This window comes from Raphanus sativus, chromosome 2 (assembly GCF_000801105.2).
Source record: "Raphanus sativus cultivar WK10039 chromosome 2, ASM80110v3, whole genome shotgun sequence".
NCBI classification, from domain to species: Eukaryota; Viridiplantae; Streptophyta; class Magnoliopsida; order Brassicales; family Brassicaceae; genus Raphanus; species Raphanus sativus.
Genome location: NC_079512.1, coordinates 9,577,238 through 9,597,633, shown reverse-complemented (window position 1 = coordinate 9,597,633; position 20,396 = coordinate 9,577,238). Strand labels below are relative to the sequence as shown.

The 20,396-nt window shown below is 32.0% G+C and overlaps 2 protein-coding genes across 2 annotated transcripts; one reads left to right on the top strand and one right to left on the bottom strand.

Moving 5' to 3' along the window:
• The first annotated feature begins 11,268 nt into the window (after nt 1-11,268).
• Nucleotides 11,269-12,607, top strand: LOC108843265 (protein EXORDIUM-like 3). The gene has a single exon (XM_018616414.2). The coding sequence runs from the start codon at nt 11,329-11,331 to the stop codon at nt 12,340-12,342; it is 1,014 nt and encodes a 337-aa protein (XP_018471916.1). The 5' UTR covers nt 11,269-11,328; the 3' UTR covers nt 12,343-12,607.
• Nucleotides 12,608-19,645: 7,038 nt separating this feature from the next.
• On the bottom strand, nt 19,646-20,396 carry LOC108841433 (pectinesterase inhibitor 4-like). Its single transcript, XM_018614191.2, has one exon. It carries the CDS (start codon nt 20,356-20,358, stop codon nt 19,744-19,746), a length of 615 nt encoding a protein of 204 aa, XP_018469693.2. The 5' UTR covers nt 20,359-20,396; the 3' UTR covers nt 19,646-19,743.

The window sequence follows — 20,396 nt, the reverse complement described above, 5'->3', positions numbered from 1 at the left end:
GACGGAGCAGATTAGTCGTGCATACTGCATACTACACAAAGACTAAAGGTTTTGAATCGAAACCCAGACGAGTGATAGACAAACCATATATTATACTCAATAAACTCAGTTTCTACTTTCGACGCAGACAAAAACCAAGGAGATCTGTAGGTTTGTAGAAAAAACCCTAAATACCTCCACAAAGAGGTCAAATATGCACAATTAGAAGCACGAGGAGCGAAACTTTACAACCGATGAAAATGATGCATCACCATGACCTTAACAGAAAAATAAAAAAAACTCACGCATGTGATGATCGTCTTCGTTTCTTTTTCTTCCGTTACATAATGTATGTTTATGTTTCTTGATTTTATCACTAGCTAGCCAGTGGAAAAAGCTTATCACGAAAGTTTACGTGTCTCTCAGTGGCATCTTTTGTAGATTTCTTACCTTTTAAAAGAAATCTAAGATACTATAAACGTGACTAAATCCTAAATTACAGCTCATCGCAATTTAAATTAAGGTTAAAATTTATTTCTAAATTCTATTTCTTTTTCTGAAAATAACATCTTGAATCAATTCAATTTAAAGAATGTTTTTTTTGTAAAAGAATTTAAAGAATGTTGGTTTGTGATTGACAAGAAAAAAGATGAGAATCGAATGAAGGGAAAGAAGTGAGAGCTGACTTAAGTATGACAAATCCAAGCAAAAAGGTATACACGTGGGCAAAGAGGAAAGCTTTTGGATCTTTACATTGAGACATATATAATTGAGGTTGGTACTTTCTGGTCAGGGTTTCTCTGGGGTTTTTCCAGTTCTTTTCTGATGTAACCCATATATGAGCGTAACACATTTATCGACAAGTTCTTTTCGATTTGGTTTTGAGTTTTTTCAAATCATTTTTGATTTTCTTGAAATAAGGATAAGTCTTAAGTTGAATGAATATATGTTTCAACCTTAAGATTATCGCTAGTTTTCATAAATTTTGTTTGATTAGGATTTTATTATATTGTTGTTATAAAAGGAAAACGTATGGTCCTTCGTAGACTTGGTTTTTGATTTAATAAACAAGGAACATTTTTCCTCTCACAAATCACCTCACAGTTCTATATCTCTATTGAACTATACAAATCGAGTCGTCGAAAAACTTAATCAAAGTTTAGTTACAGCTTCTTTCAATATCCCAATACGATGCTGCAATAATTGGTATCAGAGAACAAAGAATCCTAAACATTCCGTCTAAGAAAGGTGTTCAAAAACAATTTGATGACAAGCGGAGGTCTTACTGGGAGAATTTGCTAACTTTTGGTTGGAGTTCCATGGATTAATACGAGTTTCGATGTAGGCTGCATTGTGAACGCTGATGGAAGGTCGACCATGAGTTCCGAGAGATCAACATTGTATGAACAGGTTCCTGAGGAGGACGATGATGAAGATTTTGTTGAAGAAAATCCTTTTGTGGGATTGCAAGAGTACATTTATATGCTCAAATTATATTCCGAATGAACTACTCTGAAAATTTAGAGGTGCAGTGTAATATTCATGTGTTGAATCCACAAAGACTCGGATCACCCAATAGATTGCATTTTTTGAATTAAGTTAAATAATAATAGGTGTAATTAGACAAACTAAAGCGGTTTAAAGCTTGATAGGAAAGGTGCTAGACTTAGGAGTATTTGCAGGTAATTTACAATTGAAGACTAAACAAATTGTTATGGGTTTAGTTAAGAACCGTTCTTGAACTCAAATGAAAATATTCAAATCATTCAACTTTTGTTGTAAAGATTATCTATATCTAGATCCTGATATTCCATATGCATATGAACTATTATAAGTTCAAACTTTTCGATCTACACTTTTGTTTGCTGTATAAATCTCATGTAAAGAAAATCTCATGTAAATCTATTATTTCATATTTCGTGGTTTATTTTGAAGAAGTTATGCCTAAATATTGTTAGTTTAGTGTTACAGATTAACATATTTGGGTTTTTCTAATTTTTGATTTTTTGTTTATAAATGAAGTAAGTAATGCATTTAAGATAATATTCCCTTTTTCTGATACTCTATTACGAGGATAGCTGAGGTGTTGATGATAGGAGAGAAGGAGTGAGAGTAGGGATTGTAGTAACCGTATTGATGACGTAATCGCGATATCGAGTCGATCGCTTTCGTTCTCTGTAGCCACGACCGAGAGCTTCTTGCTCTTGTTCTGGTTCAATATTTGATGTTTCTGTTTGGTCTGTCGCTCCTGAAACAGGTGTGGGAGGCGATGTGTTTTCAGTGATCTCTTCTATAGGAACTTGCTCAATATCATCATCGGAAGGCGGCATTATAGTCGGACACGGAGCAACTGTTGTTACTACTAGATTGATGTCGGCATATGGAAACTTGTCTTCTTGAAAAGTAACATCTCTTGAGATGAATACTCTTTCAAGCTCTAGATCAAAAAGCTTCCATCCGTTGGTACCCGAGGGATATCCTAAGAGAATGCATCGCCTGCTGCGTGGTGCAAACTTATCACCTTTGGTTGTTTTGTTGTGGGCGTATACTAGGCAACCAAGGACTCACGGATGATCCATCGTAGGAGGTTGATTATGTAGTATTTTGTATGGAGTTCTGTTCTGAAGTAATGGTGAAGATTTGTGGTTGATCAAATGTGCTACGGTTAAAACACACTCTCCCCAAAACTCGATCGGTAAGCTTGATTGAAACCGCAGTGCTCTTGTGATATTAAGAATATGCCTATACTTGTGTTCGGCCGTCCATTTTGTTGTGGAGTATATACACAAAACGTCTCGTGTATTACTCGATGTTCTCTAAAATACTGGGGTAGACATGTAAACTCCATACCATTATCACTTCGTAGTGTTTTCATCTTTCTTGAAAACTGTCTCTCGACTAAAGCCATGAAATCTTTGAGTTGTTGAGTGACCAGTGTCTTATCAGGTAGGAGATGAAGCCAGCCGGCTCGTGAATTGTCGTCAAAAATGGTAAGGAAATAACGAGAACCAAAAAATGTTGTAGTCCTATACGGCCCCCATAGATCACGATGTATTAAATCAAAAATCTCTCTTTTGCATTATGAGTACTATCTGGAAAGCTTTGTCTAGTTTGTTTTGCCCTAAAACAAATATCACAATTTCTGATGAGGTTTTTATCAGATTTTGAGTACGATTTTCCTAAAGTAGAGATCATATCCATGACTCGGGAAGAAGGATGCCCAAGCCGACGGTGTCATAAAACTGAATCCTCTGTTACATCGGTGTGGAGCGACTTCAAAGACTATATTCCTCGGAAACGGTACAATCCCTCCCCCTCTTTTTCACCGCACCAATCAGCATCCTCGAGGTATGGTCCTGCAATATCATAAGTTTATCAGTCACTTGTCCAATCAGAACATTATCAGTCACTAGTTGTCCAAACGAATATGAGATTTATGTGAAACCCCGCCACATAATACATGCTACGAATGTATAATGTAGGCGTGAGTTTAACAGTTTCTTGTTTAGAAGCCATTGCTTCAGATTCTGCAAATAGTAAGACTAGTATAGGTGTGATGTCTCGAGTGTTTTCCAAGATACCAAGGCATCCCGTCATGTGATGGGTTGCACCAGTATCCATGATCCAAACACAGTCGTCATTCTTACCCGTAAGATGATCATTGTTGTTTGTTCCTTTGTTAATAAGCTTGTGAACAATACTCCATTGCTCGTCGGTGATTCCGGTTAGTCCAAGCTGATCAGCTTCCGGTTTGTGTTTCTGTTTCTTGATCGTTCATCCCACCAGTCAGAAAATCTTATGACTGTGAAACACCCTGAAGCCTCATGCCCTGTTCGGCCACAAACCGTACATTGTCGAGATGGATCTTTATTTGCTGGTCGAAACGTCTCTCTGTTAAGATTAGACATCCAAGAGTTGTTTGAAGATCGAGCTTGAGAAGCAAATCCCATGACTGCGTATTAGGAACCACTGTCGAGTGAATGATTTCATTCTGTGAAAACGTCTGATACACGCTGTCTAGGTCAGAAAGAGGAGACATAGCACAAATCTGTGATCGTACGATCCCGTGAGTAGCATCATCAAGTCCTGATAAAAAAATCATGAACCCTTAGAGTTTCTACTTCTTGTTCTGGTGCTGAGTTTAGATCACATTCGCACTTGCCACAGCTACATTGTTTGAAGTTCATGCAGTCGGCAATCCCATCCCATTTCTTCGTAATTCGGCCAAAGTAGTCATCGATTGATGAACCATTCTGCTTGCAGTTTGCTAAAGAGTTTCGTAGCTGTTGAAGGCGTGCCCCGCTTTTGATCGAGTAGCGATTTTGATTATTTTCCATAGATCTTTCGCCGTTTCTCTTGTTGAGATAGAAGATTTGATCTTTGGTTTGGTTGTTTGTTTTATCCAACCTACGTTGAGATGATTGTTTGCTGTCCAATATTCAAGGTAGGATGAATCGTCTGCAGGTTTAGGAAGACTGCCGTCAAAAAATCCAATTTTTTTCCGTGAGCTGCGAGCCATACGGAAGTTGATGGTCCATTTATCGTAGTTTGATCCATTGAAAAACAGTTGAGATATAACAGCTCCAGGATTGTCCCTTGACGATAAATCATATGGCGAGATAGTCTTATATGTGAGATCGTTTACTGCTGTAGTAATTGACATTATGTTGAGAATCCCTTTTGTTTGATTTTAGAACAAAGGTTTATGAATAATGAAAGGAAGGTAATTAATCTGCAATTTCGGCAAAGAAGAAACACGGTTTTCTGTATATGATTTTAGTTTTTGTTTTGTTCTTACTTTGATACCATGACAAATCTAGGTTGGAATCAAAAGAAAATTAAGTTTTATTGATTATGAAGCTTGTTTTATATACCAAGATAAGTAAAACCTTTCTAGGAAATCATAAAAGTCCAGCATAGAAAAGGAAATACGTAAGAAAGCTTTATCTATAACTATTTATTATGATTTTTAAGTTATCTAGGAATCCTACTCTAATAAAGAGCACTTCAACTGGTATTAACAACAATAAGACTCTCGCTGCAGGGACTCTGAATGTTGCCAATGAGGAACGTGTCTACGACATGACTGCACATCCACAGCCATTTGAGTTTATAATAGCAGCCACATTCTACCGTACAATGAAGACACTCTCAAGCTTCCAATTCATACGCTAGGTACCAGTCTGCAGGGAATTTAAATGTGGTCTTAGACACCCTCAGTACTTAGATAATGGTTATCTGGTCCTGATATCATTTGTTTCTCCTAGTATATACAACCATAAATTTTGAATATTAAAAAAAGCTCATGCTCTCCGTTCTCCTATTACATTAAAATACCTTCTAAAACAATTACTTAGATTACATAATATAAAACTCTACGATAATTTGTAACATTATTAGGCTTAACTAATATGCACATACATGTCATGTCTTCTCTTAATTACAAGGACATCCTAGTATTGAAAAACAATTGTCTTTTGTATAAATGCACTAGGGTCGGCCCGCCCTACGGGCGGGATGTGAACTATAAAATAATTTCAACGGCTAATATACAAATTAAAAACATTAAGATCTGGATACTGAAATTTTAGGCATGTATATCCGGATCCGGACCAGTTATATATGTTTTAAATATTTAAACATAATTATATCTATATATGTATACTATAAATATTTAGTTTAAAATGTCTATTTTTATTTTGTTTAACATTTAATATATACTTATTTTAATGTGATGTGTTCTAATTTTTATTTGATGTATATGTTGTGAGACCATACTATTATAATTATTATTTATATTTTTGTTGTGGGTTTTTAGTTTGATGAAAACATAATTTTATTACAATTGACCAATTTTCCTATACAGTATAGTTTTATTTTAGAAATGAGAATATCCAAATATGTTTTATTTGTTTATTTATATTTGATCTAACTTGTATTGTCAATGTTTTTTCCTTTTATATCATCTATATCATTCACAATGTGTAATTATAAAGATTTATACATCATATAAGTTTTTTTATTCTACTTCATCTATTCCTATTCTTAGAAGAAATAAGATTAATCTTCTATGTCATTTGATTGGATTTTGTAAGTTATTCTATAACAGTGATTTATATTTATATTAAAGTTTATTAATATTTTTAAAAGCATTAATACATATAGAACTTATAGAAATTTCATTTGTGAAAACATAGTTAAAATATAATATATATTTTTAAATTATTTTTGTTTGTATTTATAATCATACATTTGCAAGTTAAACTATAACCATAAAATAAATAATTATATTTCACGAACAGATTATGAGCCTCACAAAATTTGTAGTATTTTAAAGCTGGAAAAGAAAAAGAAAAATTGGAGTATCTTATATATTTGATAATATATCCAAGGTTTGAGAATACTCATAAGCGTATGGACATTTTATAGTCAGAAAGCTTGAAGTTGTGGTTGTTCCGGGTAATGCCAATGGTCGCTGGCCTCACCTGCTCGCCGACGAATAGCTTGCTAACCCCACAAGACGCTGTCTTTTTCAGAGAGATGAAGAGATCGCGATCTTCGGAACATTATAGATTTTGCCGGAAACGACGCATCGAAGGTTTATATATATATAAGGATCTAGCAGACGAAGAGCGCAATAGGTTGATTCGTAGTGGGATGGAGAATAAAGACGATTTAAGATTAAACCACAAACACCGTTACAGAATCTAGAAAGTCTCAGCGCCAAATGAAAACAGACGAAGAACACGAAAGAGAACATCTGTTTAGGGATTCCGTAGAACAGTGTCGATGGGCCTAATGCCGAAGAGCATTTCATTTGCGCTGGACGAAGCCCACTGCAAAGCCCATTTCGAGAGAACAAAGTTTAAGTGATACGGTGCGTATCTGATGTGTCAACTCGTGAGACTTCTAATTTCTGACGTGGACGCTGATGTGTCAGCAGGAGAGATTCAACTCTCTTTTATATATATAGATGGTGATCTAATTTATATAATGGTTTAATTATTAATGACGTGTAATCTCATATCAAAAACATGTGGTCTACAAATCTGTAGCCACTTACCATAACCACATACAATAATATAAAACATATAATAATATGTTTTTACAAAAATTGTTAAAGAAACAACCCCTCATACAACTTCACAGGTGGTCATTATACGTTCTATTAAATCAAAATATAATCACTATCTGACAAATGACCATAACCCAAATAAAAAAAAATCGAATTATAGACTTAACAAAAATAAACCCAACTAAAAATAATAAAAAAATGAGCCTTTGTGATTGTGGATTCCAACAATGAAATTTCCAAGTATACTCATCTTCAAAATCAATACTTAAGTTACACCATTTGTTAATTTACAAACTCAAGGTTTAATGCGGCGTCAAAGAAAAACACATAGTTAAATTTAAAATCATATCTTTCCAAAAATATTTTGTAAAACAATAAATTAAAAGTTTTATATATATTTCCCAATGTACTAAGGATTATATTAGGAAAACTAAACTCTTAATTTTCATGCATGTTGTATCAAACATATTTGTCAAAAAATTAAAAATGATATCTAGATTGATTGTCATACTTATGTCACACTGCTATCAAAATGAACATACCTAGATGAATAAAGGAGTTTTATATTTTTACAAAAAAATACATCACATCCTGCGCGTATCGCAGACAGACCCTTGTAATATATATTCTTTTGTGCTTATATGGGCCGGACTCCAAAGAAAAGATCAATACCAACAGGTGACAACTTCACTTGGTATTATTGTTAGGCGTATACAAAAACCCAGTTGGACAAATATACAAAAAGAAATTAAAACAAATGTTGGACAAATATACAAAAACCCAGTTGATAATATCCTCTTGACTGGAAATCCAGTTGTTCTGCTTCTACATGTGAAAAGTTGAAAACCATTTACTATAAAGAAAGAAAGTCATTGCACGTTACAAAATACATTTACTATAAAGAAAGTCATCGCACGTTACAAAATACATAGTGAAACCAATTTAATGTAGCACGACCAAAAAACGATCATGGCCCTCACCGTTCACCGGAGTGTACCTATCACGCGATGTTTTGTGGATTAAAAAGGAATAAGAAAAAAAAAAAACCCGCAAACTTCACGCAAAGTTTGTCTCTTTCACACTTCACGATGACGTGTCATGTTAGCCAAATACTGTCGAGTCAGCACTAGATTCCACGTATGTGCCAAGTGTCATCATTCGCCAGACTGGCGTCAGTAGTTGTCCTTCTGTGTCACCGTAACGTCAGTGTAGCAAGTAGGACCCGCAGTAGCTAAAATAAACTTTTTGTGGCCCACTTGCGACCAGAGCTTTCAATCTCAGCTGTACGATTCTTTTACTGCTTTGCTTACTATATTTAATTTTATTTGGATTTTTTATCATATTTTACATATTACAATTATGTGCTACAGATTTAAATTTAAATTAAAATATTAATGTTCACATCAATACCTTGACAAGAGGGCCGCGCAATTCGCTCCGCGATTGGGACGAACCCATCCTCTTATCCTTCCCAGGTTTTCTTTTGTTTTCTTCCCTATTTTTATGTTTTATATTTTTCTCTCACACCCTTCTCTTGTTTTGGATAATTTTATAATCAAAAACTTGATAAGTTTCCTTCTAAATTTTATTTTGGATGAATAGAATTAATTATCTATATTCTCAGGAGAAACAAATAGCTATTCATCCTAACATTTTTCAATTGTCTTTTGTGTTATCGGTGTATAGAGTATTTGTTGGGGTTGATGGTTTTAAATGTAATGATGAACAACTTGAAAAGTAAAATATAAAAACGAAATTCTAATATTCTCATCGGAACCTTCAAATGCGAATTACAGCAAATTAAATATCTTTTTACGGGAATAATGGGATACACATTAGCACCTCGTATATACCACACGTCCTTATTATTATTATTGTTTTCTTTTTTTAATTCAAAGATAGACAGATAGAAAACTCAACATATTGATAAATTAGCAGTTGGTATTCTTTCTGTTTCACAAAGATGAATGTTTTTAAAAATATACACAAAACATACGAAATTTGAATTACCAATGCATTAGTTTTTATATCTAGCTATTTGCCTATTTCTAATAAATTTTAACCTATAGAATTTCAATAATTATAATTATACTTTTAATTTATAACTTAATACTCCCTCCGTTTCAAATTTTTTGTCACTGTAGAGTAAATGTTTTTCAAAATAAATTTCATTTTTCGATTTTAATATAAACTTTATTGATATTATTTTCTATTCTATTTTTCTATTGGTTAAATATAATTAGGTATATTGATAATAGTGTTTTTATTTTGAAAATATGCAAAATTAAATGTTTTCTTAATCTGTGTGTATAAAAATAGAACGACAACTAATATGAAACGGAAAAAGTATTAACTAGTACATTAATATAAAAAATATATTTTTGAACCGATTTTATTTTTCTAAAATATAGATTTTTTTCTAAAATATGGATCTTTAAGAAAATATTATAAAATAATCAGAAATCATGGTTACGTCGGGAAATAAGTACTTATCTCCAAGTATTCCCCAACCATAGATTACTATCCAAATTTTATAGAATAATCAAATTATGAACATGTAGTCGTGGTCCTTGGACATTAGGAAATCATAACTTCATGACTTTCAGGCTAATACCAGTCGATGGGATTTGTTTATCTTTAACCGGCTGTTTTAAGGCAATCTATTAATAGACGTTTTACAATGCATAACAACTTAAGTATTTTACCACTTATGTCATCGTGGTATAGGAGATGCACATATTACATATTTTATTGTCTATCTAAATCATTCATGTTTTAACCACTTCAAATGAACGTACTAACACATATAGGTGACTATAAATGTAAAACCAACTTTTTCGATACTTTTTTTTGAAATATTTATTATATTTTGGAAGCAACACTAGTTGAAGCCAAATCTGAATCATACATTGGAATAACAATCGCCTACTTGTATAAGTGACATCATTTCCGGTCCCATATATATATGCTGTTATGGTTTTGTTGAAGCTTAAGATAATTGGTACGTCAATGTGTTTATGCATTTCTCATTTCATGCAACAACCCAAGTAAACGCATTGGGGATGTCTTTTTTTGGCTGATAAACGCCACGTATCCTTCTGATAAATTTAGTGACTGCATATTTATAAACGGTCGTCTATGTTTAATTGTAAAGTATAATAAAGGTATACATTATTGTAAAGTATAATAATGGGAAAAAGTATAATAAAGGTATACTCGACCAATTGATTTTTAGGCTAATTAAATATATTACATTATTTGTATATAGCTGTCAATTTTTTGTTGGTTAAAAAAACATGTCACCTCTGATGGTTTAATGTTGATAAATCTACTTTATTTTTATTTACGTCACCCTGTCTGCAGTATATCGTTTTCAACAACATATAAAGATATTGGTAATCATGTAATGGGTTAGGTGAAAATACAACAATACATAGTTTATTCATCCTATTTCTACATTTTACACAATCGGTTACAAAAACTCTTTCTAAAAGACACCCGTTCTAAGTTTAAACACTTTAATTAAGAAAGAACGCATTACTACTATACATACGTACAGTATCTCCGTTGTTATATACATAGCATAAGGTATTTGGCCACAAAGTAACTATAAAAAGACCAAAAATGCTTGCGTATATCTACTATGTACAGAAATGGTAATACTTAAGGTCTACTATGTATAGATGAATGGTATTCAGTAATTGCGATATTCACATGCAGCTATAGATTTTTATAGACTCTGTTAAATTAGACAAAAGTAAGTGAATCTTGAAAACACAAAACATCTTTTTGAGTATAAAAACAAACCGCCAATTTAGTGATTAGCCTCTCGTTCACGATGATGTTCCTATTCAACACTATCAGCTCAAGTGGCCCAAAGACGACAAAAGATATACAAAAATTACGAATGGTTTTTCAAAACTCGTGGTGGACACTAATAAGTAATAAAAAATAATAATAATAATTCTGAAAAGCGAGGTCCATACCCGGGAAAAAGAAGCAGTTCATAGTAAGAAAAATACAGAATCACCCCTGAAACAACGAATAAGATTTCCCGCGCAATGGGGAACCAAGAACGAGGGTTTTACGTGACGTCAGATTGAAAAACAATCGGACGGCTAGCGAAGACGCCGCTTGTCTTTCTGTGGGACCTACTTGTCTTTTAACATCACCTCTCTGTCCTCCATTAAAACTCGATGCCCTCCTTAAAACTCGAAACATTTCGATTCTCTTCTCTCATTCTATTATCTTTGGAAAAAAAAAAAAAACAAAACATGCATTCAGTTCCAGTGATTCTCACTCTCACTGCACTTACAGTGCTCTTAACATCAACGGTGCAAGTCATCGGATGGCGTCCATATCCTCCCAAAACCAACGGCTCCGATCAAATCTTCGACGCTTCAAAGAAATACGAAGGCTCATCCAATCTCGTCCGCCTCCGTTACCACATGGGCCCAGTCCTCACCAACAACATCACCGTCCATCCAATCTGGTACGGCACGTGGCAAAAATCCCAGAAGAAAATCATCCGCGAGTTCATCAACTCAATCTCAGCCGTCGGATCCAAACACCCCTCCGTCTCCGGTTGGTGGAAAACCGTACAGCTCTACACTGACCAAACCGGATCCAACATTACCGGTACGGTTCGTTTAGGCGAAGAGAAAAACGACCGGTTCTATTCACACGGCAAATCATTAACCCGGTTATCGATCCAGTCCGTTATAAAATCCGCCGTCGCTTCAAGATCTCGGCCCTTGCCGGTGAATCCCAAAGGCGGTCTCTATCTCCTCCTCACCTCCGACGACGTCTACGTTCAAGATTTCTGCGGCCAGGTCTGTGGTTTCCACTACTTCACGTTCCCGTCGATCGTTGGATTCACCTTGCCGTACGCTTGGGTTGGGAACTCGGCGAAGTTTTGTCCCGGAGTTTGTGCGTATCCCTTCGCCGTACCGGCCTTTATACCGGGGATTAAACCGGTTAAATCGCCGAACGGTGATATTGGTGTTGATGGGATGATAAGTGTGATCGCTCACGAGATTGCTGAGCTGGCAACTAATCCGTTGGTTAACGCTTGGTACGCAGGAGCTGACCCGGTGGCGCCGGTTGAGATAGCGGATCTTTGCGAGGGTATTTATGGTACCGGAGGTGGTGGTTCGTACACTGGACAGATGTTGAACGACGATCGTGGTGCCACGTATAATGTTAACGGGATCCGACGGCGGTATTTGATCCAGTGGTTATGGAACCACGTGGTTAGTTACTGTACCGGACCCAATAAGCTTGATTAGTGATTGGTTTAATGTTGCTGTTTGTGTCTTTATTTTGTATGTCGGGATCTTTCGGAGTTCGAGTTCGATGGATAAGTGGGGCTTTTGTGTGGGAGAAAATTGTCGATGTGTAATGCATAATTAAATTAGTTAATGATAGTTTAAGTTTGTTGATTATGTGGAAAATGTCAATTATGTTATTATGTTTACATATGTAACATATGATTCATATTGGCTTATCTTTCTTGTTGAAAAAAGGCAATCTTAATGTGATATATTTTGGCTTCTTTGTGTTATGTTATTTTCAAAAGGCTGTCAGTAATACTCGCATTGTAATATTGAATATCTGCACGAGTTTCAGACAAAAATTAGGCTATGATTGGGTTTACTTTTAAGGATTTTAAAATTCAGCTTTTGCTGATGGACTAGCGATGATTGTAGTTGCGAACGCTGATTAATAATTAATGATGACTTTAGATAGTTTTCAAAATGTTCCTGATCAAGTCGATTAGGGTTTTTTCTTATATTCTTAAAGTATTTATCCTACGAGGAAGCTTAAATTCATTGCTTGATCTCTAACACCGATTGACATGTTTAGTTTCAGATCAACTTCTTTTTAATATTTTATCTATTGTTTTATGTGAATATACCTATTTAAATTACTCACGTGTCACAAAAATATCATATTTCTAACACCTAAGGCTGCCATATCCAACAATCTCAAGAGCTTGGACCGCTTTTTACCATTCCGTTCCAAGAGGTTGAGCCGAAACGGATATATATGTGAAGGTCAAATTCGTCCGTATCACAGATGTTTTCTATTGGGAGATATCACGAGATAGATATTCTCAAAATCTCTTCGAAAAAATTACTTTACTACATATCATAGTCATTTTATTCCATATTGTATTCACGTCAATTCTCACAATAATCAACTACATTGTCAATTTCAATAAATAAAATATATATTTTACTTTTTAATAATATTCTTAATTTCTCAAATAATAAAAATAAAAATATCTATAAAAATATCTATATACCTTTACAAAAGTTTTTTGAAAAGTTTTTTTATGAACAATTCCCACATTAATTTTTTCAGAAGTCAGTAATATATGTATATTGAATTAATAAGAATTAGTCAAACAATTAGTTACCTTTTTAAATTTTATCACTTATAAAATATCACAAATATATTATTTATTTTCATATTATTTATTTTAGTTATTATGAAATTTTTATTACAAAATATTTACAGATTAAAAACATTTACTATTTTCAAAATAAATTTACTAATTATTTCATTTTAAATTGGAAGATAATATTATATTTACTTTTCATACATATTAATTATAAAAAAAACTGATCAACAAGTGAATACGACACAGTCATTTGTTAGATTTGATTATTTTGTAAATTTTGTATCTGTCTATGAGCACAAAAAAATAACCTAGATATGTAATAATAAAAATGTGAAGGAAAAAAAAAATAGAAGACAAGAGCATAAATCTTGAAATGTACAGAGATATTTTTGAGGAGTGAAGAGGGTAGGTGGTGAAAGATCCAAACCTAACATAATTGTCCTTTTGGTGTTTTTCTTTTGGCTTTTATTTCATCGCAAATTATTTACCCTGATTTGAGGCAATCTTGTTCTCATTTATGTTTTGTTTTTCAGTTAGGCAAAATACTGTAACTTGTTTCCTTTTTTCACCTAGGCAATCTTGTTTAGATTTTATTTGGTTGCTTTCACTTAGGTAATCTAGTTTACTTTTGATTCACTTATGAAATCGTGTTTACGTCTTTTCTTTCACTTTGGCAGTCTTGTATCTTAGGGGTCATTTTCATTGAACATTTGAATGGTAAACCATTACAATTTAAATAGTAGGAGCACAAAAGAATTTTCATTTTTCAGAGTAAAAACATTTACCTGTATTAGTACACAAGTTGTCTGAGACAACCACTGAATACATATAATGTATGAAAGCAGAAAAGAAGCTGTAAGACGAAAGCGTATAAGTTTTGTTCATCATAACCCTTGTTTTTTAAAAGTATTCATCATACGAGTTATTCTATTGTTACTCATCTCGACAATATATCATTGCCATGGGCTCAAACAGTACTAAACTGTGCTGTAGCACATATTTTGAAAAACAATGATCATATATTTTTTTTTTGAGAAAGGGCCTAACAATGATCATATATTGTTTTGTGAAAATATCAAACTGCCCAAATTCTTGTAATGATAATTTTCCAAGTACATATACTTTTGCATATACGGTTGGTTTGTGTTGGTTTGTGTTGTGTTGTTTTGTTTTGTGTTTGTGTACATGAAACATGAATCGCACACTTTAGTGTCTCTATTAAAATATATAACTAGATTTTGATCTGTGTGCAAGCACAAAATATTTTATGATAAAATATTTCATTAATAAATTAATAAATATTTTATTAATTTATAAGAATTTTGTGTAATTAAAATATTTTTCATTTACATCAGTGCTTTTAAATTTTTGACATGGATCTACGGGTAAACCGGTTAATCCAGTGATCCGATAATTCAGTTTTAGTTTTTTAAAATATCAATACTTAAAAATTGTAAGAATTACTAAAATCTAAAACTAACTGGCTGAACCAATGGATGAACGATATGTAAACCAATTTGATTTAAATGTTATAGTTTCATGATTTGTCAGCTTTTAACCCAAATTTCAAAATTTATTATTTTGCAGGTCCAACGAATTCTTTGCTGGTCCAACAAATTTTTATCATTTGCAGGAATACTTCCGTTATCCAGTCAGCCATCTCTTAACACATCTCTTAACACAGTTAATTTTTGGAGCTCAACTTTCATTTTACTAGCAAAATGTCTAAGCACTACTGAGAGTATGTGCAATGCATTTTTCTGGTCAGATTCTCCTACTCAAGCTCTTTTACAGTTAATTTTTGGAGCTCAACTTTCATTTTACTAGCAAAATGTCTAAACACTACTGAGAGTATGTGCAATGCATTTTTCTGGTCAGATTCTCCTACTCAAGCTCTTTTTTTTATCAACACTCAAGCTCATAAGACGAAAGTTAGCTGGGAGGATTTATTTTCTCTTGTAATTCAAAAACTTACTTTCTAGCAAAAAAAACTTACTGGAAACTAGAACTAAATACATAGAAATTCAAAAGAGAGAGGAACAATCTTACTTGCTAAAATAACATTAAATACTAAAACTATATCCACGATTCGCGTGAAAAGTATATATATATATATATATATATATATATAATTAATTTAATATCTAATCTATTAAAAGTGAAGTATAAATAAGAATTAACCTTTAAGTTTACAATTTATTTATAACCATATGTCACTGAAACAATTTTTGTTTTGTCACTGAAACAATTATTAAACTTATTTTAAGCATTTAATATATTTTCTTTATTTTATTAAAATAAAATTTACTACTTCCTATAATCTAGTTAACCAATAAATTTAACATATTAATACTCTCAATATTAATTTTATCTATTTCTAAAACTGTTTATATATATCTTTAAATATTTTATGTTTCTCATATATTTTCAATATAAACTAAACTAAGAGACACGTAACTGTGAAAAAGAAAAAAAATATTTGCCACAAATATTTGTCTTAGAAATTTAATGTATTAGTATACACATGCATATTAAGTGGTTAAATTTATAAATAAATACAATATGATAATGGTCCATGTAGTAAAAATCATCAAATATATTTAGTCATCATTTTCATTAGTTTAACATCTAACTACATTATAAACAACTGAGACATTTATAAATATTAACAAAAAATTTATAATTTTTAATTAAATCATAATATTATATATTATATTGAGGGGTGTCCAATCTGGATATCGGTTCGGTCAGTTCAGTTTTTTTTTGTTTTTTTTTGGTTTTTCGGCTAATAAAAAATAACTACCATATTAAAACCATATCTACTTGGGTTTGGTTCAGTTTATGTACCGTCCGTTTTTTTGTTTATTCAGTTTTATACCAAAAACCATAAATGTATTTGGTTTTTATAAAATTTTATGAATTTTTTGTCGGCTTTAATATAACACGAAAATATTTTGGTTTTCAAATAGACTATTTTTTCCTTTTTATTTTAATATTTAAATAATTTGTAAACATATTACGTTAATATTAGTAATAGGTTTTATAGAATAAAATAACAAAATTAGTAATCCATAATACTATTAAATAACTAAATATTAACACACATATTTGGTAACAAAAAGATTATGTTTTATTTAATTTGAAAAAAATCATTTAACTTAAAATAAAATATTAAATGAATAAAATCAAAATTTTAAATATGAGGATCATATCTATAAATAAATTATGTATATATTATACATATTATATAATATACATATAATTATACTATTATATTTTAATTGATCTATTTATTCAGTTTATTTGGTTTGATTGGTTTATATAACAAATCATATCTATACACAACAGTTTCCTATAAATAACATCGTTATGTTCAGTATTATCAAATCTAAACCACTTTTTCTATTTCCGTTCAGTTTGGTTTTACTTAGTTCAATAATTTTGTTTTGCGAGATTAAACAATCCTAATTACAAGTAAAAACACCCGTGCGGACGCACATGTCAGAATCTAGTTTTTTTGTATAATATATTTGGTTTTTTTAGTTTTTATTCAATGATAAAAATTATGATTATATTATTTTTAATATTATCATTCATTTTCGTTATTATTTTCTTTAATGAAAATTTTTTTTTTGGGCCTAGACATTTCTATCCGTTCGATTATTTCTGAATCGAGTAGTTATGGTAGAAGGCTAGATGATATTTTTACTACATGATCTATTTTTCGCTTCAGGTTTAGTTAGATAGTTTTAGATTCAGTTTAGATAGTAAAATTAGGAACTGGAAAATACTCGGACAAATGCGTTTCCCAGATAGTTCCGGTTCAACTATTTTAGGTAATTCAGGTAAATTTAGATTAAATATCGGCTATTTTTAATAAAATATCGAATATTTAGGATGATTCGGATACTCAAATATTTTCAAATTATTTTTTATATTTTAGATAAATATATCCGAATATTTTAAAATACTTTTGGTTAGTTATGATACTTTATAGTAATTTAGTTTTCATATATATATATATATATGTATATATATATATATATATATATATATATATATATTTGTATATATATGTTTATATATATATATGTTTAGTTAATGTATATATAAATAATAATTTATATATCTGGCTAGCAGTCCGATTCTGGATTCGGTTTGGTTATTTCGAATATAAAAATATAAAAACTATTTGGATATTTAAGAATTATGTTTTGGTTCCGATTTCGACTATTTCGGTTCAATTTCTGACGATCAGTTCCGTTGTTTTTTTCAGGCCTACACTTGTTCATCATCACTCTTACGCGTCTGATCATTTTCTCCTACGCAATAGATATTATAGTTCTGATGTGCTTACAGTGTGATCTTTGTTTTGGATGTGATAATATTTTAATGTGTTCGTTTTGTTTATTTTCATTTGATATAACTTGTACGCTTTGTTGTGGTTTTATACTGCAAAACTCATTCATAATGTGTAACTATATATATTTTAATACATATCAAGTGAGCGATCAATAATAGGTATCTTAAATTTTAATGAGCCCTTTTGGTTTTATACTGCAAAACTCATTCATAACGTGTAACTATATAAATTTTAATATGTAATAAGTGAGCGATCAATAATAGGCATCTTAAATTTTAATGAGCAGTAAATTCTGACCAGTCCTTAAAAGAATGGGTATACATTCTGTTTTTTTTTTTTTTTTTAATTTAACTTTTATATTTAAGTATACGTCAAAAGTTAATCTAGACTATACATATATTAAATAATGTTAATTAATTATTAAAAATTATGAACTGTAAATAATTGGACCAAACATTTATCAATTAGTCATACTTGTATTTTAGTATAATAAATTTAAAACATTTTGTTTACTCTCGTTTAAAAGTAACAGTAACTTTCACTATCTATGTTTTTTTGTCAACATTTGTGTTTTTTTAAGTTTTATTAGAGATTATATATTTAAAGTTTGAATGGCAACATACAAAACAATTGTGAAACAACTGCGGTGTGATCCGAGTATTAACAATATATATATATATATATATATATTTTATAAAATCATAAAATGTGATTTTATGATTTCCCGTCAAACCATAAAATCATTTATTTGGTTTTAGTTTATTTTTTTCATCGATAATTTACTAATGATGATTTACTTTTGGTTTATTTTCAATTTTAAATTTTAAATTTGTTATTCACAATAGATATTTAAATATTTATGAACTTTTAATCTTGATATCTTTGTTAGATGTCATAACTCTTAACTTGTTACAAAAAATTAGATAGTCTAAACTACTTTTTTGATATTTTGTATGTCAAATGAAAATAAAATATAAAAACTAAAATTAAGTATTTTTAAATGTCTAAACTATTTATTTATTTTTATAAAACAGTTAGAAAGTACTTAAAGTTAGTGTCTATTTATTTATTTTCATAGCTACTTTATTATATAATAAAACTAATTCATTTTTTAACCCGTGGTTCAGCCGTGGTCAACCTGATGACCTGATGACCCGGTGACCCAGAACGTCATCCGGTTCAGTGTCCGGGTCAAGACTTAAAAACATTGTCTAGATAGAAAAAGAAATGAACAAACAAACATAATTGATTTAGATGATCCATCTAGATGAACTATTTAGACGGAGAAACGAACTGTCATTGGACATCCATATGAATCATCTAAATGTATCATATAAATGGGCGATGACATATGAACAAAGAATATCACCTACGTCAGTTTTAATTGGAATCTAAAGATTACCTTTTTCGACTGTGTGCGAAAGAGGTGTGGTCGGGTCTGGTTCAAGATCTTCTCCAATCTCAGTTCACATGGAAATTGCAGGACCTCATGACTCTCCTTGTAGACACAACTCAAGCAACAGGAACACTCTTCATCGTTAGATATGTTTTGCAGGTTACACTCAATTCAATCTCGTTGGAGACGAATAATACAAGACATGGCTTGTCATCTCTTAAGCCAGGCCAGATGATCAAAATGGTTGATAGGCAAGTTCGAAACCAATGCCTCATCGTTGTCTCGAACAAATATATAAAGTATGATAGTGTTCTTCAGTCTTGGTTTGCTACTAGATACTAAGAGAATCTGGTAGATGTACTCTGTTTTACACAAACCATTTGCTTTCATGTAGCTTACACTGTAAAAACGTTTTTGTTGATTAAATTTTACATATTATTCAAAGAAAAGCAAGAAAACAACATGCACATGGAAGGGGTCTTAATAATTCATTAACAATAATCTTAATATATTCCAATTTTACGCTAGTAACTTAGATTAGTAAGAAGCGCCAAAGTATTACTAGTTGTCGTTGCAAGTTCCTGGACAACCTTCGTCACCGTCTTCTTAGTTTCTTTATTCACTTTCACCTCTTCGAACCCATCAGTACAAGTCCCTTCGTCGGTCAACGCCGAGCTCACCCAAGTCCTAACGTTCGTTATATGCTCAGATATAGACTCACCATCTCGTATAGTCTTCATCTCTGTGATCGCTTGCTTGAGCTCAACAATTGTGTCCTCCATCTCCTCAAGGCAGTCCTTGAGGATCAGCGTCTCTGGTGCCATTTTAATCTTTCGCCCCGCGGCGGATTTCTGAGACTTTTTGAGAAGCTTAGCGACGACAGAAGTCGCTTCTTTTGCGGATTTCACGTTGAGTTTAAGCGCTGTGGTGCATAGCTTGATCGGGTCGGATTTGATGGCCGCGGAGTATGTGGATAAAGACTTGTAGCATTTGTCAGGGTATGTTGTCGAATTGCATGCCGTTTTCACGAACATTTTGTGGTTTTCGGAGTAGGATGATGGAGTTGCTGCTGTCTTTTGGATGTTTGTTGATGTGAGGAAAACGAAGACAAGCGTTAGAGAATAGAGGAACTGCGACATGTTGATGGCTTCCAATTTTCTGTCGTAGTTTTCCTTAA

Excerpts from the sequence above, each read along its gene's own strand:
- LOC108841433 (XM_018614191.2), bottom strand. The coding sequence starts at position 20,358 with ATGTCGCAGTTCCTCTATTCTCTAACGCTTGTCTTCGTTTTCCTCACA.
- LOC108843265 (XM_018616414.2), top strand. The coding sequence starts at position 11,329 with ATGCATTCAGTTCCAGTGATTCTCACTCTCACTGCACTTACAGTGCTC.